At 40.2% G+C, this 22,413-nt stretch overlaps 1 protein-coding gene across 1 annotated transcript in view; it reads right to left on the bottom strand.

Annotated features, from left to right (window-relative positions):
* AOAH (acyloxyacyl hydrolase) overlaps window positions 1–22,413 on the bottom strand; it is a 194,556-nt gene that overhangs the window by 50,333 nt on the left and 121,810 nt on the right. Inside the window, exon 13 of the mRNA XM_052639026.1 lies at window positions 7,246–7,328. Coding sequence (XP_052494986.1) covers window positions 7,246–7,328 — 83 coding nt within the window. The remainder of the gene's footprint in view (window positions 1–7,245; window positions 7,329–22,413) is intronic.

The following is a 22,413-nucleotide window of genomic DNA, read 5'->3' as shown; positions in this document are numbered from 1 at the left end:
GGCTTGTTGTCTAGGCAACCAAGAATGAGATGCTGGTATCACCTTTGGCAGTTGTGCTCATCGAACCATGATTCCCATTTTGTAGATGCAGAAATAGACCAGAGAAATTTAATAATTTGTCCAAGTTACACACCAGTTCCAGCGCCTAAATTCAAAACCAGTCTATTTTTTACACAAAGGAAAAAGATTCTATGAAGCAACAAGGAGGGGAAGACCTCTGCTCTCTGTTCTCTGGGCTTTACTTTGTATCTCTGAGAAGTAAGGTGCTATTCTGTGAGGACCCAGACCACTCCACACCCTACACTGACCCCCACCCAACTCCTATGTTGTTCTGGAAGCTGTAAGGGGTGCTGCAACCCCTCCCCTTTGATGACTGTAAAGAAGGCTTAGCAGGAATCTTGGTGTGCCTAACTAACCCCCAGTGCCAGAGAATGAGTACCCAAATTAAAATGACTTCAACAGTTTACATTTTAAAATGCCATAAAATTGCTGACAATGGTTCATGGTAGAGGTATCTATAGAAAGTTTTGAGATCTTGTATATAAACATCAAAAGGAAAATAGGAGCTGTTTCTTTGATTCTCATTATGCAATTTTTAAGAAATGCTTTCATATTTCATTCAACTCTTTCTTCCCTTTTTCCTCTTTCTCTCTCACTGGTTCTGAAAAATAAGTGTATCCATAAGTATGCAGGCTGTAGAAAGCTGACTCTTTCTATATCTAATAAAAACCTTGGGGAGTAATTGAAATAACTCGGCTCCGGTAGTCAGGTTACATGCTGCATAATATCAAAGGAAAAACCCATATTGAGGAAAGCAGCAGAAAACAGGAAGAGGAGCTGGAGAATAAAGCCAGAACATTAAATAATGAGTAACTATGAGAAACTTTAAAATTTTTTAAAAAAATTACATCCTTAGAAAAATAGTCAAGAAGCATTTTCAAAGAACTTATACTAGACAGGGTGTATGCTCTGTGTATTTCTAAGGATTGTGAATTTAAAGAAAAGAAAGGAAATACCACCCCCCCCATCCTGCAACTCCACCCCAGCATCTATTCATTAGATAAAAGTCTGACAGAAGCCATGGGTTTCAATCAAATTTTGACACGCATGTTTTTTTATGATTAGGCTCTCCTCCCATATCCTTTCTCTCTTTTTATCTCCACAATCTGAATTTTAAAGAAATGCTGTCAAGACAGTGTACCACAAAAGGAGAGATGTCTACTATAAATTGTACCAAGTACTTTTCAGAGAATTTTACTTTGGTCTTTTTGATTTTACAAAAGATGGCTGCATTCATTGTGGGTACAAAGTGATGTGGAGACGACATGCCTGGGTCTTGTGAGAGAGAGATGCTGGTGTTGCAGGCACACGGGGAGAGCACAGCTTCCAGCTTGTGTTTCTGGCCAAATCCTGTTCCTTATTCTGCAGCTAACATGTACCCTTAGCAGGGGACCTTGGACAAGTCCTTTATTTTGCTCGGTTTCCTTCTAGATTTTTATTGTTGTTGTTGTTATTTCTATATAAAACCAAAATCTTTGGGAAACAGGTTAAAAAAAAAAAAGAAAAAACAATCACCCATAATTTATCAAACATTATGATTTTGGTGTATTTTCTTATGTGCAGCTATTTGTTTTTCTTTTCTTTTAAAAATATAGTAGAAATTAAAGCAATATCCAATTTTACATCCTGAATTTTCTTTTGGCAGTGTTTTTCTTTCTAAATAAAAATATATGGGGACTTCCCTGGTGGCCTAGTGGTTAAGAATCCACCTTGCAATGCAGGGGACATGGGTTCCATCCCTGGTCAGGGAACTAAGATCCCATGTGCCACAGAGCAATTAAGCCTGTGAGCCAAAACTAGAGAGACTGCACACCAAAATGAAGATCCTGCATGAGACAAGGAAGATCCTAGGTGCTACAAATAAGACTTGAAGCAGTCAAATAAAAATTTTAAAAGTACAAATGGGAAGCAATGGCTTCCTAGTTGGTCTAAAAAAAATATATTGTTTTAAGGCTCATTTTCTAGAGCTGCATAATATTCCATGTGGGTGTTTTTGTTCTTTGATTTTTACAGTCTCTGTTGACAGAACTTTTGACAACACTGGAGCTGTTTGAATATCTCACTGAAGGAAAAAGAGAGGTCAACAAGCGGCCAGTGTTCACTTTATGTCTATGATGATCCTTGGCCAGATTTATTGACAACTTCAATAAACTATTGAGCATGTCCATACACAGAGAGACAAAGCTGATCTCTTTCTGCAGGATAGTCTCAGATGATAGACTGGTGACTGTATCATCTTTGCTGGTGTCTCAGTGGAGTGAGACAAGCTGGGTACAAATTCTGGATCTTAACTTCTTATTGATGGGATCTGAACAAAATTTTGGCTTCTCTACACCTGTTTTCTCAGCTGTAACAATGTGGATATCATTCAGTTCAGTTCAGTTCAGTTGCTCAGTCGTGTCCGACTCTTTGCGACCCCATGAACTGCAGCATGCCAGGCCTCCCTGTCTATCACCAACTGCTGGATCCTACCCAAACTCATGTCCATTGAGTCGTTGATGCCATCCGACCATCTCATCCTCTGTCATCCCCTTCTCCTCCTGCCCTTAATCTTTCCCAGCATCCGGGTCTCTTCAAATGAGTCAGCTCTTTGCATCAGGTGGCCAAAGTTTCAGCTTCAACATCAGTCCTTCCAATGAACACCCAGGACTGATCTCCCTTAGGATGGACTGGTTGGATCTCCTTGCAGTCCAAGGGACTCTGAAGAGTCTTCTCCAATATCACAGTTCAAAAGCTTCAATTCTTCGGCGCTCAGCTTTCTTTATAGTCCAACTCTCACATCCATACATGACTACCATAGCCTTGACTAGACGGACCTTTGTTGGCAAAGTAATGTCTCTGCTTTTGAATATGCTATCTAGGTTGGTCATAACTTTCCTTCCAAGGAGTAAGCGTCTTTTAATTTCATGGCTGCAGTCACCATCTGCAGTGATTTTGGAGCCCCAGAAAATAAAGTCTGCCACTGTTTCCACTATTTCCTCATCTATTTGCCATGATCTTAGTTTTTTGAATGTTGAGTTTTAAGCCAACTTTTTCACTCTCTTCTTTCACTTTCATTGAGAGGCTCTTTAGTTCTTCTTAAGTTTCTACCATAAGGGTGGTGTCATCTGCGTATCTGAGGTTATTACTATTTCTCCCAGCAATCTTGATTCCAGCTTGTGCTTCTTCCAGCCCAGTATTTCTCATGATGTACTCTGCATATAAGTTAAATAAGCAGGGTGACAATATACAGCCTTGACGTACTTCTTTCCCTATTTGGAACCAGTCTGTTGTTCCACGTCCAGTTCTAATTGTTGCTTCCTGACCTGCACACAGGTTTCTTAAGAGACAGGTCAGGTGGTCTGGTATTCCCATCTCCCATAGAATTTTCCGGTTCATTGGGATCCACACAGTCAAAGGCTTTGGCATAGTCAATAAAGCAGAAATAGATGTTTTTCTGGAATTCTCTTGCTTTTTCAATGATCCAGTGGATGTTGGCAATTTGATCTCTGGTTCTGCCTTTTGAGACAGACTTCCCTTGTGGCTCAGATGGTAAAGCGTCTGCCTGCAATACGGGAGACCCAGGTTTGATCCCTGGGTTGGGAAGATCTCCTGGAGAGGGAAATGGCAACCCACTCCAGGATTCCTGCCTGGAGAATCCCAGGGATGGAGAAGCCTGGTAGGCTACAGTCCATGGGGTCGCAAAGAGTCAGACACGACTGAGCGACTGTCTTTGCTAAAACCAGCTTGAATATCTGAAAGTTCACGGTTCACGTATTGCTGAAGCCTGGCTTGGAGAATTTCAAGCATTACTTTACTAGCGTGTGAGATGAGTGCAATTGTGCGGTAGTTTGAGAATTCTTTGGCATTGCCTTTCATTGGGATTGGAATGAAAACTGACCTTTTCTAGTCCTATGGCCACTGCTGAGTTTTCCAAATTTGCTGACATATTGAGTTCAGCACTTTCACAGCTGATCTGAAATAGCTCAACTGGGATTCCATCACCTCCACTAGCTTTGTTCATAGTGATGCTTCCTAAGTCCTCCTTGACTTCACATTCCAGGATGTCTAGCTCTAGGTGAGTGATCACACCATCGTGATTATCTGGGTCATGAAGATCTTTTTTGTACAGGTCTTCTGTGTATTCTTGCCACCTCTTCTTAATATCTTCTGCTTCTGTCAGGTCCAGGTGGATATCATTAAAGATCCTAAATTCTGAGAAATGTATTTTAACACATCTGATACTGGGTTGAGAGCTGTAATCTGTATGTTGTTGTTTAGTCCCTAAGTCATGTTGAACTCTTTGTGACCCCTCATGGGCTATAGCCTGCCAGATTCTTCTATTCATGGGATTTTCCAGGCAAGAATGCTGGAATGGTTTGCCATTTCCTTCTCCAGTGGAGCTTCCTGATCCAGGGATCGAACCTGCGCCTCCTGCATTGGCAGGCAGATTCTTTACCGCTGAGCCACTAGGGAAGTCTCTGTCATTTTCACCGCCTTAACACTCCACAGAGCTAACACAATCAGTGGTATCTTAGAATTGAAGAAATACAATGTGATGTGAAATAATATAGTATAATATGTTATATATAGCAAATACTTGCAAGAACAATTAAGTGAAATATTTTACATAAATTGTTATTAGCATTCGGTAAGAGATTAACACCAGCTATTATTTCATCAGTAAGAAAAGAGCTATGTTGTCCTTACAAGAGAACATTTGTTCTGTGTAGAATATATATTATAAAAATGTTATTTGTAGGTCATATACTTAGATAAAACTTGTACTGCTTGGGAAATTCTGTAATACTCTTGTTGATTAGAGATGGCACAGGGATGGCAAATAGGTTTAACTTTCCGTGCCAAGTCTAATTTGTTGATGGTGTCTGTCAGATGAGCTGTACTGTGAGAATCACTGAGGTGGAATCTGAGTGCATCAGACAAGAGTGCCAAGGTGTATTAGGAATATTTTCCCCAGGCTTTGGAAGATGGAGTGGGAACACACACACTAAATGTTTGCCATCTTTGCATTATTGTCAGAAAACATTACTTGGCAGCTCATTAGGCAGTAGCCAGGCCATGGTGTCATTGGAAGGAATGATGTTGAAGCTGAAACTCCAGTACTTTGGCTACCTGATGCACAGAACTGACTCGTTGGAAAAGACCCTGATGCTGGGAAAGATTGAAGGCAGGAGGAGAAGGGGATGACAGAGGATGAGATGGTTGGATGGCATCACCATCTCAATGGACATTAGTCTGAGGAAGCTTTGGGAGTTGGTGATGGACAGGGAAGCCTGGAGTGCTGCAGTTCAGCACCATGTCTGGGTCACAAAGGGTTGGACACGAGTGAACGACTGAACTGAACTGAACTGAAGGCCACGGTTTATCAATCAGGAGTTTCGTCAAAATTGTGTGGCTACGGACTGAATCTGGGTCCAAGGTGGGAGGTGAGAACCATACAGGGAAGAAGCAAACCCGGAAGACACAGATGTCTGGGACACACGGGAAGTGGATGGAGACCTGGAAGTCATGACGACACTCTGAGAACAGTTCCTTTTTTTTTTTTTTTTAACTGTTTAAAGGTAATTCTTTATTAGCATTTTGGTATATATTCTCACAGGCTTCTACAATGCATACAGAATATAAACTAATAAGTTTATTACACATTATCTTATTAATAATCATGAATTATTTAGCATCCATTATTCTACTCAGAGTTCTAAGGGAAGCTCTACCCAGATTACTTGGGATCCTCAAAATTTGGAAATGTTTTGACTTTCTTGTTCATCCTCTTCTTATGTGCTCTATCAGTCTCATTCTTTTTTTTCCTAAGTTAATGGCTGCATATATATTTTTCTTTTGTTTGTTTGTTTGTTTGTTTTTACAATACTGTTTTGCCATACATTGACATGAATCCGCCACGGGTGTACATGAGTTCCCAATCCTGAACCCCCCTCCCACCTCCCACCCCATATCATCTCTCTGGATCATCCCCATGCACCAGCCCCAAGCATCCTGTATCCTGTATCGAACATAGACTGGCGATTCGTTTCTTACATGATAGTATACATGTTTCAATGCCATTCTCCCAAATCATCCCACCCTCTCCCTCTCCCACAGAGTCCAAAAGTCCGTTCTATATATGTGTCTCTTTTGCTGTCTTGCATACAGGGTCATCATTACCATCTTTCTAAATTCCATATATATGTGTTAGTATACTGTATTGGTGTTTTTCTTTCTGGCTTACTTCACTCTGTATAATCGGCTCCAGTTTCATCCATCTCATTATTCAAATGTATTCAAATGTATTCTTTTTAATGGCTGAGTAATACTCCATTGTATATATGTACCACAGCTTTCTTATCCATTCATCTGCTGGTGGACATCTAGGTTGCTTCCATGTCCTGGCTATTATAAACAGTACTGCGATGAACATTGGGGTACATGTGTCTCAATTCTGGTTCCCTTGGTGTGTATGCCCAGCAGTGGGATTGCTGGGTCATAAGGCAGTTCTATTTGCAATTTTTTAAGGAATCTCCACACTGTTCTCCATAGTGGCTGTACTAGTTTGCATTCCCACCAACAGTGTAAGAGGGTTCCCTTTTCTCCACACCCTCTCCAGCATTTATTGCTTGTAGACTTTTGGATCGCAGCCATTCTGACTGGTGTGAAATGGTACCTCATTGTGGTCTTGATTTGCATTTCTCTGATAATGAGTGATGTTGAGCGTCTTTTCAAACACATGAAAACAGTTCATTTTTAAAATGGCTTTTGGGGATTTCAGCCACAAACTCTTAGCTATTTTTCTTAAAACCCCAAGCCGAGTAGAAATGTGGGTGATGCTGCACCATAGGGAAAGCAGAGTCTTTGCAATGACCTGGATTTCAATCAGCCCTTGTTCTGCTAATGCTCACTTAGTTCTGGCCTCCTGAACCTTGATGTCCTCACTTTGGCCTTTCTAGAACTTTGCTGTTGGATGACTGAGAGGCCCTTGTAGTCTCTGCCTTGACTGCATCTTGTCTCGTTCTCTTGTGCTGTGGGTGAAAGGCTTTGAACCCAAGGCCCCCTCTCAGAAAAGGCAATGGTATTAGAAAGGGAATTTGTTCATCTTAGTCTTGTTATCTAATTCTCTGCTCTTGGGTACTTATGAAATAAAACCAATTGTTACAGGCACATTGGTGAAGATTTAAATGGAACACTACATACCATTTTTTGAAATATTCTGATAGTCCCTGTGATTGCAGCGGTTTCTTTTCCGTAAACGAAGGTAAATAGAATTTTCTTTAATTCTGAAACAAACATATATGTGTATATTTAATTTCAGGACATTTACATGATAGAGTTCAAAGAAGCATGTTTTTATTGTGATTTTTTAAAATGTGAAAATGAACTCAGAAAATCAAATCTCTGCAGACACATTTTCTCTAAATTGTCAATACATTACTAGGAATTGTTACAAGAACAGTTCTACAAAATGGGTTGCATTGATGTGATAAGTTCAAACTTCTTTTTTTTAATGACGACTTCCAATCATCCCTTTCTAACCTTTCAACCAAGAGCTGTTTCAAATCTCTTGAGGAATTGATCATTTTTACCAGCTTGATTATTTTAAACCTGACCATGTTTCCTTTCTGCTTTTGGTTGTTGTGAAGCTCTGGCAGACACTCTTGTCTTTCAGATTCCTTTCTTTCCCTTCTTCCATTTTACTTTTCAATTTATTTTAATTTAATTAAAAAAATTTTTTTTTAGCTGTGCCATGTGGTACATGGGATCCCAGTTCCCCAACCAGGGGTCAAACCTGTGTCCCGTACATTGGGAGCAGGGAGTCTTAACAGGCCCACCAGGGGAGTTCCCCCCACCCTCATCCGTTTTAATAGAAATTTTAGTAGGACTCATGTCTGCCCCCCGAGCGATGATGGCTTTACTCATCTTTACCTGCAGCTAGGAGCGGCCACCTCACTAAGCTTTGGACCATGAGTGGAATTCTCCAGTGATGGCTTCTGGGAATGCATCTCAGGAAACAATTGTCTGGTGACCTTGCTCAGTCCTTTTTCTCCATTCTGCTGTCAACAATAGGATGGCTGCCATTTTGGACTATGGGGATAAGTTCTACACTGAGAAGGCAGAGGGGTGAGAATTGAGCTCCCATATCAGACCTGGACTGCATATGTGAGAGAAATAAACTCCTTTGTTATCTTATTTAAATTCTCAGGCATTGAGTTTTTCTGTTACTTATAGCTGAATCTATTGGGTTAGCCAAAGAGTTTGTTTGGGTTTTTCCATAATCTCTTACTTAACATTCAGTAATACTAATGGACACAGATCTTAGAGAGGAATTTTCAACCAGTAGCAGGCTATAACTGCACATGTTTTAAGTCACTTCCTTGGCTCCTCTTTGCCCCATCTTTGATTTTCTATCTTCTTTTGCCAAATTTTAATTTAATTTAAATGCAATTTAATGTTATGTTCTCCATACTTTCATAGGCTTCCTAAAATCCTTTTTGAAACCAGGCCAGGTATAAACTAAGGAATAATAATTAAACTCAGACATTTTCAATTATCTTCTCAAGTGTATTTTATCTTCTCTTCATTAAAATAGACTTCCTGTCTCACAACCTTACATAAATCATTATTTATTTTTAAGTGTTATATAAATTTCACTCATTGTATTAGAGTGCTTACCAACTGTCTCAGTGCTTCAGACAGGTAAGCATGTATCAGGTTTGGGATACACATTTGTATCCCAAGTGTGTACATATTTGGAATGCACTGCAAGTAGTGTTCTTTCTGAAGTCTAAGAGAACTAATGATAATAGAAAACAAACTTGTGGTTACCAAAGGAGAAAAGGGAAGGGGGGAATAAAATAGGGGTTTAGTATTAACACATACACACTACTGTATGTAAAACAGATAATGAAAAAGGACCTAGAGTACAGCCCAGGGGACCATACCCAATACACTATATTCAATATTCTGCAATAATTTATAAGGGAAAAGAATCTGAAAAATAATATGTATATATCTGAATAACTTTGCTCTACACGTGAAGTTAATACAACATTGTAATCAACTGTACTTCACTTCCCTGGTGGCTCAGACTGTAAAGCATCTGTCTACAATGTGGGAGACCTGGTTTCAATCCCTGGGTCGGGAAGCTCCCTGGAGAAGGAAAAGGCAACCCACTCCTGTACTCTTGCCTAGAAAATCCCATGGATGGAGGAGCCTGGTGTCCATGGGGTCGCAAAGAGTAGGACACGACTGAGCGATTTCACTTTCACTTTCATACTTCAATAAAGTATGTAAAACTCCAAATCCGCGCCCCACCCCACTCCCTAAATCTTAATGGCCTGTATGTGTCAGTCCTGTTCTACTCTTTGCAATCCCATAGATTATAGCCCGCCAGGCTTCTCTGTCCATGGGAATTCTCCAGGCAAGAATATTGGAGTGGATTGCCATGCCCTCCCTCCAGTGGATTTTCTTGACCAGCGTTTCCTGGTCGATCAAGGATTTCCTGCATTGCAGGCGGATTCTTTACCATCTGAGCCACCAGGGAAGCCCCGAATTATAATAATATTTCTTAATGTTAATGGAAGACCAAGGTCTCTGAGCAATACTTTAATTATAGGATTTTTGCTCTGTGGTAGAGTTTTGAGGTAAGTGACTTATTTTACTTTTTAATATCAAAGCGACCCATGCATACACTTTTCAAAATCAATTTATTTTACCTGAGTGATATTTATTGACCTTATTATGTTCTATGTTCTGTATGTTCTACAATTGCACTCATCTCACACGCTAGTAAAGTAACGCTCAAAAGTCTCCAAGCCAGGCTTCAGCAATACGTGAACCGTGAACTTTCAGATATTCAAGCTGGTTTTAGAAAAGGCAGAGGAACCAGAGATCAAATTGCCAACATCCTCTGGATCATTGAAAAAGCAAGAGAGTTCCAGAAAAACATCTATTTCTGCTTTATTGACTATGCCAAAGCCTTTGTGCCAAAGCCTTTGACTGATCACAATAAACTGTGGAAAATTCTGAAAGAGATGGGAATACCAGACCACCTGACCTGCCTCTTGAGAAACCTATATACAGGTCAGGAAGCAACAGTTAGAACTGGACATGGAACAACAGACTGGTTCCAAATAGAAAAAGGAGTACGTCGAGGCTGTATATTGTCACCCTGCTTATTTAACTTCTATGCAGAGTACATCACGAGAATGTTGGCCTGGAAGAAACACAAGCTGGAATTAAGATTGCTGGGGGAAATATCAATAACCTCAGATATGCAGATGACACCACCCTTATGACAGAAAGTGAAGAAGAACTAAAAAGCCTCTTGATGAAAGTGAAAGAGGAGAGTGAAAAAGTTGGCTTAAAGCTCAACATTCAGAAAGCTAAGTTCATGGCATCTGGTCTCATCACTTCATGGGAAGTAGATGGAGAAACAGTGGAAGTAGATGGAGAAACATTGGAAGCAGTGTCAGACTTTATTTTTTGGGGCTCCAAAATCACTGCAGATGGTGACTACAGCCATGAAATTAAAAGATGCTTACTCCTTGGAAGAAAAGTTATGACCAAGGTAAATAACATATTAAAAAGCAGAGATATAACTTTGCCAACAAAGGTCCATCTAGTCAAGGCTATGGTTTTTCCAGTGGTCACGTATGGATGTGAGAGTTGGACTGTGAAGAAAGCTGAGCACTAGAAAACTGATGCTTTTGAAGTGTGGTGTTGGAGAAGACTCTTGAGAGTCCCTTGGACTGCAAGGAGATCCAACCAGTCCATCCTAAAGGAGATCAGTCCTGGGTGTTCATTGGAAGGACTGATGCTGAAGCTGAAACTCCAGTACTTTGGCCACCTCATGCGAAGAGCTGACTCATTGGAAAAGACTCTGATGCTGGGAGGGATGGGGGCAGGAGGAGAAGGGGATGACAGGATGAGATGGCTGGATGGCATCACCAACTCGATGGACATGAGTTTGAGTGAACTCCGGGAGATGGTGATGGACAGGGAGGCCTGGCGTGCTGCAATTCATGGGGTTGCAAAGAGTCAGACATAACTGAGCGACTGAACTGAACTGATTATGTTCTATGCACTGTTCTAGGCATCTGGATTATACTGGCAAGTGAAAAAGACGAAGACCCCTGCCCCTGTATCACTGACATCCTGGGAGGGGAAAAAAAACCCCACTAAACATCACGCATAAGCAAATTATAGAGGATGCTAGAAGACAGTAATTGCTATTAAAAAAAAAAGAGGAGACATGGGAACTAGGATCAGAGTTGTCAGAGCAAGAACTATTGAAAAAGTGAATGTGAGCAAAGACTTGAAGTTGTGGAACAAAATAGTTGAATTATTTATCTCTACAAGCCTTGCAGTGATACACAGCAATCTCACATTCCTCATCCTGCCTGTTTCTCCATTTTGAGAGGCAATTAATTTCAACCTTATTTGGCTGAGCTTTTAAAATATTTTTTAAATTATTTATTTAGTTTTGGTTGCGCTGGGTCTTTGTAACTGTGTTCAGACTTTCCCTAGTTGCAGCCAGTGGGGCCTACTCTTTGCTGTGGAGCAGAGGCTCTAAGCACATGAGCTTCAGTAGTTTTGGCTCCGCGGGCTCTGTAGTTGTGGCACAGAGGCTTAGTTGCTCCGTGATGTGTGGAATCTTCCCAGAAGAGGGATTGAACCCATGTGGCCTGCATTGGCAGGTGGATTCTTATCCACTGTACCACCAGGGAAGTCCCTAGCTGAGTATTTTTGTATTTTCTTCCTTATTTCTAAATAAAATACTTCCAAGGCTACTCCTTGACTTTTAGTCTTTGGCATTATCTACTCACATCCCACTATCAAGAAGCGTCAGCTATTTACAGCGGATCTATGGTTTTTTCTTCTCTTCACAGCTCTTTTATTTCCCTGGAGTTAATAGCTGCTTTTGTTTCTCTGCTTAATGTTCTGAAGTATTTAACATCAATTTACCCTTAAACCTTTTTATAAATATTTGATCTCCTTTCAATATGCTCTGATATATCATATAGTTTAGTAATTGCATCTTCTTGTGGAATTCTCTCCTGAAACCTCTTGACCTGCTTAATCTGGACTTGTTACTCTCTCAGCCTGGGGTGCAGCAATGTCCTGGGAGCTCCCTTCTTCATCCTCCTGGGGGTTTTCTTCACCTCTTTCTGATTTATTGGATATCTCATTTCCTGGAAGGCCACATTTTTCTTATTTTTGATGAAGCATACTTTTAAATATTATGTTTGAAGGATGTGTGGGAAGTAAAATTATTATTAGCATTTGCATATCTGAAACTGTTTTTACTTTTTGACTTGGTGAGGTATAGGGTGGTGAGGTATTGTTGGTGAGGTGGAAGGTGGGCCCAGAATCACAGCCTGTCACACCATAAGTACAAACACAAATAGGGTTAATAGGACTTACTGGGGAAAAAATTCAAATAGAGAAGAAGCAGTGTTCATTTGGTTTCTGAACTCTCATTATCTCATAAAAAGCTGTCTCCAACAGTATATAGCTAGACTAGCACATCTATATATTTTTAGAGAAAGAAAACTCTTGAGTATATAAGTCATTATGTAATTGTAATAATAATAGATTTCTGGGATAGGTAATTGGTTTGTTAAAAAGGAGGAGTCCCTTGGCGTCTTGCTAAGCTACCAATAGGAAGAAGGAAATGGGCTTCTAGGACCATCAGAGTTTGCTCACTGGCCAATGTGGTGGATTTAAGAATGGCTTCATATCTTTGGCAATCCTACCCTTAAATCTTGGCTGTTGTGTTACTTCTTTCACCAATAAGATGTGGTGGAAGTGACACTGTGCCAGTTCTGGCTTGGCTTTTAAGATTCTTGGCAACTCTGGTCTCTTAGAGCCCTGGTCCACCATCTGAGAAGTCTATCTTTCTGGAGACGTCATGAAAAAAAGCCTTATAGCGGAAGCAACCAAGATGTCCTTCAATAGGTGAATAGACAAATGAACCAGGTCTATCCATACGATAGACTATTAGTCACAGTACAAAGAAGTGAGCTATCATGGCATGAAAAGCCAGAGATAACTCAAGTGCATACTGAAAAGTAAGAGAAGCCAATCTGAAAAGGCTATATACTGCATAATTCCAACTACGTGACATTCTAGAAAAGGCAAAATATAGAGACAGTAAAAAAAAAAAAAAAAAAGGTGGTTTCCAGGGGTTATGAGGAGAGAGGGGAAGATTAACAGGTAGAGCACAGGGGCTTTTTAGGGCTGTGAAACTAATCTGTATAATATTGTAATGGTGAATATATGTCATTACACATTTGTCAAAACTCATAGGAAGCACAGCACAAAGAGAAAACCCTAATATGAACTATGGAGTTCAGTTAATAATACTGTATCAATGTTGACTCTTAATTTATAACAAATGTACCATACTAATGCAAGTTGTTAATAATAGGGGGAATTGAGAAGATGAGGCATACATGGGAACTCTCAGTACTTTCTGCTCAATTTTTTCTGTAAACCTAAAATTGCTCAAAAAATTAAAATCTATTAAAAAAAAAAAAAAAAGCCCTACCTGGAAAGGAAGAGAGGCCCAGCTATATCCAGCTTTCTGGTCACCCCTTCTCAGGCACTCCTTTACATGAATGAAGCCATCTTGGACGCTCCAGCCCAGCACCAAGTGAATACCGTCAAGTGTCTATGGTTAGTGCCACATGGAGAGGAAGAATTGGCCAGTCAAATTCTGCCTGAATTCCTGAATTTCTCACAGTGCCAAACTGTGGGATATAATAATGACTTGTTTTAAGCCACTGAAGTTTGGAGTACTTTGTTACACAACAACAGATACCCAGAAAGGATGCTTATAGCATTCTAGGTTAATTTCATTTTCCCTCAGAAGTTTGAAGGAATCAGTTCATTGGCTCCTGGCCTCCTAGTGTTGTCTGAAGTTATTCTGTTACTCTCAATCCTTTAAGAATCTGGGTAATGTCCATTCTAAGTGTTCTGAAGCATCATGATGATAGGCTTGGCGTGGTTTTATTTTCATTCAGTGTTAGACATTTGATGGACCCTTTCAACCTGGAAATTCATGTCACTCAGTTCTGAGATATGTTCTTGAATTATTCCACTGATGATTTTTTTCCTTTCTTAGAACTCCTGTTATTTAGGTGTCGGGTCACCTAGTCTGGTTCTCTGATTTTTCCTAGTTTTTCTGTCCTATTTTGTATCTCTTCGTCTTCTACTCTATTTTCTGGATAATATCCTCAACTTGATTTTTTTCAATACATCTATGAAAATCTTGAGAGTCCCTTGGACTGCAAGGAGATCCAACCAGTCCATTCTGAAGGAGACCAGCCCTGGGATTTCTTTGGAGGAAATGATGCTGAAGCTGAAACTCCAGTACTTTGGCCGCCTCATGTGAAGAGTTGACTCATTGAAAAAGACTCTGATGCTGCGAGGGATTAGGGGCAGGAGGAGAAGGGGATGACAGAGGATGAGATGGCTGGATGGCATCACTGACTCGATGGACGTGAGTCTGAGTGAACTCCGGGAGATGGTGATGGACAGGGAGGCCTGGCGTGCTGCGATTCATGGGGTCGCAAAGAGTCGGACACGACTGAGCGACTGAACTGAACTGAACTGATGGAAATCTTCCTATGTCACTGGTATAATTTATCTTTTTTTGTTACCTGAATTAATATCTCCTCTTGTCTTTTTGAAGATATTCACTTAAATTACTTTTATAAGTGGGATATTGTTGTTGCTGTTCAGTCACCAAATCAGGTCTGACTCTAATTAGAGTTAAAAATTGTTTTTTTGGAACATAGTTTCTGTCTTCTTGGAGTTATTTTTTTCTTTATTTTATGTTGTTTTTTACATTTGAAGTTTTTCTAATATATCTGATGATCTTGGGTTGTTGGCTTATGTTTAAAAGTGGAAATTAGTTGAAATCTTAAAAGTGGATTGGAAAGTAGGCCTTCTGGGTGTGGCTTGCTACCTATGGTCCTTGCTAGTGGGTGAGCTGGCTGGGTCTTTTTCTTGGACTGCTGTCAGAGTCTTGGGGGCTCCTTCCTCTTGGGATGTGCAGGTTCCCCAGAGAAGGGTCTTCTAGTCTCTGGGTTGCCAGCTTTCTGGGGCTAGCAGTGGGTAGACCTTAGATTCAGCATGCTTGTGTTTTCATAGGGTGTTCCTTACCACACTTTGTCTAGTGTCTCCCAGTCCAGAAGCTCTTGATCTTGGCATCCCCAGAGAATAAACCCTAGTCTCATTCAGAATAAGGGAAGGGAAGCTTCTTATCTGAGGATCTTACTACTTCTTCAGTAATCTTCCAACTACCACTTGCTTTTAGCCTCACTTTCATTTCTAGAACTACTATATTTAGCCAGTTCCCAAGCCCTTTGGGATTCTGCAGTGTAGACTGATTAACTTCTCAGTCTTCCATCCTCCTAGCTTAGGAGGCAACTTTCCTGAATCGACTAAGTCAGTTACCACTTGTCCTTGTGTTTCTGGCTTTCAACATTTTGTGATTGGCTCTTTCTGTTCTCTTTGTCCTTGTGGACAAATTCATTTTCTGTCATTTTACTGGGGTTCCTCAGGGGAGAGAAGTAAATGCTTTGTTCAATCTGCTATTCTACCCAGAAGCCTGAAATGAATACTTTATCCACTGCACCATTTATGGCCTCTGCATTGACTATTTTATTATATTTCAAAAAAGCAGATGGGAAATGCACATTAGATCTGAGTTCAATGCTAAAATAAGTTCACAGTCAATAAAGAGGGGTTATTTTCCTTTGGGAAAGTAATTGTTACCAATATTTAGCCAGAAATATATTTTTGACATCAAAAATCATTTCTAAAAATAGAATTTATGTACCAAAATACTGTTTTGCTCTTGACCTGCTCATGGAGAGTAAATACTGTGGATATTAATAATATAGGTACAGAAAGAATATAGACTTCTTTACCAATAGCTGAATAGTTCCATTACTATTTCTGACCACAATTACTATTTCTGAATTTTGGAGATGAGGTTTTGTACTAAGTACTAGAAACTATTTCACCTAGTCAAAGACTATTTTCTTTCATTCTCATTCTCAATACATAATCTCCCTTATAAATTTTAGGAATTTAATTTCTCATGCAGTGCTCAGGGATTCTAAGAAGACAGAAGGATCAATACAATATGTTGAGAAGCCTATAATACAATATTTGAGATGCCTACAAATTGAAAAGATTGCTTAATAGAAAGTTATTTATGTACAGGGTCAGTGTAACTTGAATGAATAGGCTAAGCTGAGGATACCATCCATAGTAAGGTTAACTGTGATCACCATTCTGGTTTCACAACCCCCCCCCCCCCCCCCCCCGCCCCCCGCCGTTTGCTCTCCCCTCTCTTCTTGGACTCAAGTTTCCCATATGATCTTTATTTCTCTATTTTTCCTCTGTTCTACCCAGTCCAACAGAGGAAAACCCAGTACAATGGGTTAGTAGAAGAGGTGACAGCTTCAGTTCTGCAATTGAGGAGTGCGGAGGAGGAGTGTGGAGAAGCTGTGCTTAAAAGTTTTTTTTTACACCTTCCACACTGTCTAAGAAAGGCGTGTCCTTAACATCCAGAGTAGGCTTGAAAGTTCACCATATTGAAGTCCCAGTTTTATCAGACCCATCTATTGTAGGGCCTGGGAAGTACAGCCATTTCACTGATACACTAGTCAGATTTTGATTTCTAATACCAACATTCAGAACAGATAAATCTCAGATCTACTAGTGGCTTTTCCCAACATGGGTCCAGAAAACACGCAAAAACCCACTTTATCTAGGAACCTTCTAAGGACCACCACCCCTATTCCATTTCACTATGACTGAAAGAAAAACACAACAAGAGAAAGAGTAAAACCAAGAATAAGCCTCAAGAATAATGCAGACAAATGGGTGGCTTTAAAACTGAAAAACGGTCACATCCTTTGTTGACTCAGAGCAGAACCCATTTGGAGAGAGGCAACAAAAACAGTTTCCCAAAGGGCTTAGCATATCAGAGGTTTTGGGGATAAACCAAGGATAATGTTATTGAAGCAACAGAGATGTATCAAATCCTTATGAAGATTCTGAATCTATTTCTGAACTCTCATCAGGAGCACAGTCAGTTTGGGTACAAATTCTGAGATACTATCAAGCTGAATATCAGGGAGTAAGTCTCACACAAAAACACTGGTGTTTGGAAGGCTAGCAACAGGGTGCTGCTGCTGCTGCTAAGTCGCCTCAATTGTGTCCGACTTTGCTAAGTCGCTTCAGTTGTGTCCGACTCTGTGTGACCCCAGAGACAGCAGCCTACCAGGCTCCCCCGTCCCTGAGATTCTCCAGGCAAGAACAGTGGAGTGGGTTGCCATTTCCTTCTCCAATGCATGAAAGTGAAAAGTGAAACTGAAGTCACTCAGTCGTGCCCAACTCTTAGTGACCCCATGGACCGCTGCCCACCAGGCTCCTCCATCCATGGGATTTTCCAGGCAAGAGTACTGGAGTGGGGTGCTATTGCCTTCTCCGAGCAACAGCGTGAGGGAGAGATAAATGGTAACATTTGATGTGAAGGATTAGGACAGGGGAGTATACAGGGATGAAGGTGGATAACTTAGAGACTACACAGACTTTATTCAGGGACCTCTACGACTAGGAAGTTTTAAGAAAAGGGTGAATAATTTTCTTTCCAAGTGGTTGAAGGTCAGGCCAGCATGGGGCCAGGGAGATAGATTAAAGAATTTTTAAAATTCCTTCTAGTTCTTTGATACTAGCCACAGCCCAGAGCCCTGTATAAGCCTTAATTCACTGCATCACAGAAGAACCAAGGTTTCAGCCTCAGAGAGAGATAAACATGTAGAATATGACTCATTGTGTATTCAGAGAGTCTGGCAATGGGCTAATTATGCAGGGGGAGTTTGCAGGGGTGAGGATGATTGCAGAGGAGGTCCTAGGAGTTCAGACTTGAAAAGATTAGCAAGACAGCATGATAGATTTTGAATCTGGAGCGGCAAAATAGTACAGGGAAATAGACTTCATGGGCATCATGTTCAATAATTCATGAGCTGCTATACTCACACGAAGCTTCTTACCTGTTAACTTTCCACTAAGATTCCTTTCTCTGACCTTCTCTGAGCTGGCAGCATTATAACTCTCTCCATCCTTATGTTTGCAGCCTCAGATATGACTGGGCCACTGTATCAGGGTAAACATTAAACTGTGATAAAACTGGGGGATTTAAGCCTGTGGATATTTATAAGTCCGAAAAGATCACTTGTGGCATAGAAGAAGATTGTTTTAGTAATCTCAACAGTGTTTCTCAAAGGATGCTCTGTACAACACTAGTTTCTTGAGATGTATCTTTCTCATAAAACATACACACATTACATAGCTCTGTGGTCAAATTAGTTTAGGAAATGTTTCATATTATACCTTGGAGCTAAGCAAAGCTTTTGGGGCTTATTGAAGGCTCTGATAAACCTTACACTGATTAAACTTGTTTTCCTTTATTTAAATCAGCATTTCCAAAACTTATTTGACCTAGGAATCTTCTTAAAAATGTGTATAATACCTTTTAACATCTTGTGGAACTAGTGCTTCACAGAACAGGTTTTGAAGAACATTGATGAATTATCTCTGTGATCTATATTTGAGCATTATGGCATGGCCTAAAATCTCAAGTTCAGTCAGCTACAAGAATCCTACTAGAAAAATTTGGAGGTTGTACATATACTTTGATCAATCTAGACTGCAGTCAAATTATATCATTCCAGACAAAAATTCACATCAATGGTTAATTTCTTCAAATAGCAGATCTTTCCTTTGTTTTCTTCTTTCTACTTGACCACTGAATGGATAATTTTACTTTAAACTTATTTTCTCCAATTTGTTGACTGCAGTTATTTTAATATTGTGATGACTTTTTGCTAATTTCTTGTAGAACATATTTATTTTAGAACACACTTAGAAATCCAAGGGCTTAAGTTACACTGATTTATTTTTATATGCATCCCGTTATGCAGCTGGTGATTCAATTCATGCTGTTTATACTCCTCCTCCCTTGTCCCTGGCGTTTTCCCTAAAATGTTAATTCCTGCAAATCTGATTTGATTTAGGCAATCTGAGAAATTGCAAGGGAAGGAGGTTTGTAGATTGTACCACACTCTGCAAACGTAAAGTAATGTCATTATGAACTTACTCAGTGATTCTTATTACTGAATACCAACCACAGCACCACACAAGGTGCCAGGGGTTCGGGCTTCAGAGAGAAGTCAAGCCTGATCCCTGTACTGGAGATGCAGAGTCTGGTGTGGGGTGGGTGGAGTGGTGAGACAGTGAGTAAACACTCATGACAAGTGAGATGAAATTGGTATTGAAGGAGCAAAACAGGAGCACAGGAGAGAATCATAGAGTCAGATGGGGGTTAGTATGAAGATGCTGTCCAAGAAATTGACTCCTAACTTTGGTTGGTGAAGTAGGAACGAGAGTAACTAGATACGACAAAGATGAGGCTTAAATGCCTGTGAAAAATATTCAAACTCACCCGTAATCAAGAGGTTACATATGAGAACATATGTAATAAAATAAAATGCAATTATAAAACAATATGCAATAAAATACTTTTTGTTAGATTGGAAAAAATTAAGAAAATGGGCAATATTCAGTACTGACAAAGGTGTGGGGCAACAAGTATTCTTATGCAATATTTTGGGGAATCTAAATTGGTGCAGCCCTTTTGGAAAGATTATAATAAATGAAAAATGTATACCTTCTGATCCAGCAACTTATTTCCTAAAGACATTCTCACATGTAGTCATAAAAAGAACCATAGGAAATTCATTAGAGAACTAACGAAATTTGTGAGGACTTGGAATTAAGTTGACTGACCGTCAACAGGAGAATGAAACAACCATACTATGAAATATCATGCAGAACTGCATCAGAATGGAAAATGCTTCAGGAAGTATTATGGAAGCATTAACTTATAGTCTGTTATGCACAGTATGATGTCATTTATGCGAAAACCCCAACAAAGCATTTATTTCTTTATGTACAAACACATAGAAAGAGTCTGTTAGGGAACCACACTAAATTGATAACAGGGCTTCCTTCTGGGAATGGGAATGAAATTAGGGGAGGGCTTTGATTTTTTTATTACATACCTCAGTATTTTTTGTAAAATAAAAATGTGTTCATGGTTTGAATAAATAAATTAAAAAATAAGTAGGGTTAAAGGGGACATTGTCTCAGCGCAGAGATTGGTCAGAACAAGGCAGGAAGAGTCCTGGGCTAGGAGTCAGTCTCCTCAGATGGCCCCTCCTGCCCCACGCCGTGCCTCCAGCGCCTGCACTCCGTCCTTCCTGCCTTGTCTCCTAGCTGTTCCCGCCTCTGTCTGCCTTTCTCCCTCTTTTGGCTCTTTCTATCTCTACAAGCATGTGGCAGGATTTCTCATCTAAAAATGTCTCTCTTAGCTCTTATTTCCTATGAGCTATCACCTCACTTCTCTGCTCCCTTTGATAGTAAAACCTGTTTAGAGTCGTGTATGTTCACCTGCACTTACTTCATTACGACTTGAACCTATTCTCTCCCATCAGACTTCCATCTCTGCCCCACGAAATGTGTCTGGTCAGAGTGTCACCAAGATCACCATCTGGACACTCAGTGGTTCTTCTCAGGGCTCATCTTCCTCTCCTTCTCCCAGCATCTAGCTTCTGGGCACTTCTCCTTCGGATATATTTTCTTCACTTGGCATCCAGAACACTAACTGTTTCTAGTTTCCTTTCCCTTTTAGGGTGGTTCCTTCTCTTCCCTAACCTCTACCTGATGGCATCCCCAAGCCACTGTCTTCAGCCACATTTCTTTTTCACACTCATTCCCTGTAACAACAGGTCTCAAATTTTTGCTCTCAGGACCACTTTATGTTCTTCAAATTATTGAGAAAATCAGAGAGCTTTTGTGTATGTGAGTTATAGCTGTCAATATTTATATACTGGAAATTAAAACTTAGAAATTTAAAAGATAGTTTAATTATTCATCATTTAAAATAATAAATCCATTACATATTAACATAAATGAAACATTTGTTTTCTTTTTTTTTTTTTTTTTAACATTTGTTTTCTAAGAACATTTTTTTTCCCCAACTCCTCCCCCAATTAGTGGGAAGAAAGGCATCATTTTACCATTTGGCTAATGTCTTTAATGTCTGACAATAGAAGACAACAGGGTTCTCAAATCTGCTTCTGCATTTGTCTGTTGCGATGTGTTCTTTTAAGGGAACTATATGAAGGAAAGCTTGTCTTAAATATACATTTAGGTGGAAAAGGGAGTAAAATTTTAATATCCTTTTTAGATAACAATCAATTGCCTTCTTTGATTCTATACCAAAACTCAGCAAGTAGTTATCTCTTAAAAGGCTGATTAATTGCAATCAGTTCAGTTCAGTTCAGTCGCTCAGTCGTGTCCGACTCTTTGTGACCCCATGAATCGCAGCACGCCAGGCCTCCCTGTCCATCACCATCTCCCGGAGTTCACTCAGACTCACGTCCATCGAGTCAGTGATGCCATCCAGCCATCTCATCCTCTGTCGTCCCCTTCTCCTCCTGCCCCAATCCCTCCCAGCATCAGAGTCTTTTCCAATGAGTCAGCTCTTCTCATGAGGTGGCCAAAGTGCTGGAGTTTCAGCTTTAGCATCAGTCCTTCCAAAGAAATCCCAGGGGTGATCTCCTTCAGAATGGACTGGTTGGATCTCCCTGTAGTCCAGGGGACTCTCAAGAGTCTTCTCCAACACCACAGTTCAAAAGCATCAATTCTTCGGCGCTCAGCTTTCCTCACAGTCCAACTCTCATGTCCATACATGACTACTGGAAAAACCACAGCCTTGACTAGACGGACCTTAGTTGGCAAAGTAACATCTCTGCTTTTCAATATGCTATCTAGGTTGGTCATAACTTTTCTTCCAAGGAGTAAACGTCTTTTAATTTCATGGCTGCAGTCACCAGCTACAGTGATTTTGGAGCCCCAAAAATAAAGTCTGCCATTGTTTCCACTGTTTCCCCATCTATTTCCTATGAAGTGATGAGACTAGATGCCATGATCTTATTTTTCTGAATGTTGAGCTTTAAGCCAACTTTTTCACTCTCCTCTTTCACTTTCATCAAGAGGCTCTTTAGTTCCTCTTCACTTTCTGCCATAAGGGTGATGTCATCTGCATATCTGAAGTTATTGATATTTCTCCCGGCAATCTTAATTCCAGCTTTTGTTTCTTCCAGCCCAGCGTTTCTCATGATGTACTCTGCATAGAAGTTAAATAAGCAGGGTGACAATATACAGCCTTGACGTACTCCTTTTCCTATTTGGAACCAGTCTGTTGTTCTATGACCA

The sequence above is a fragment of the Budorcas taxicolor genome, chromosome 4 (assembly GCF_023091745.1).
Source record: "Budorcas taxicolor isolate Tak-1 chromosome 4, Takin1.1, whole genome shotgun sequence".
Classification (NCBI taxonomy): domain Eukaryota; kingdom Metazoa; phylum Chordata; class Mammalia; order Artiodactyla; family Bovidae; genus Budorcas; species Budorcas taxicolor.
Note: the sequence above shows the minus strand (reverse complement) of the source record. Positions and strands in the feature narration are given on the sequence as shown.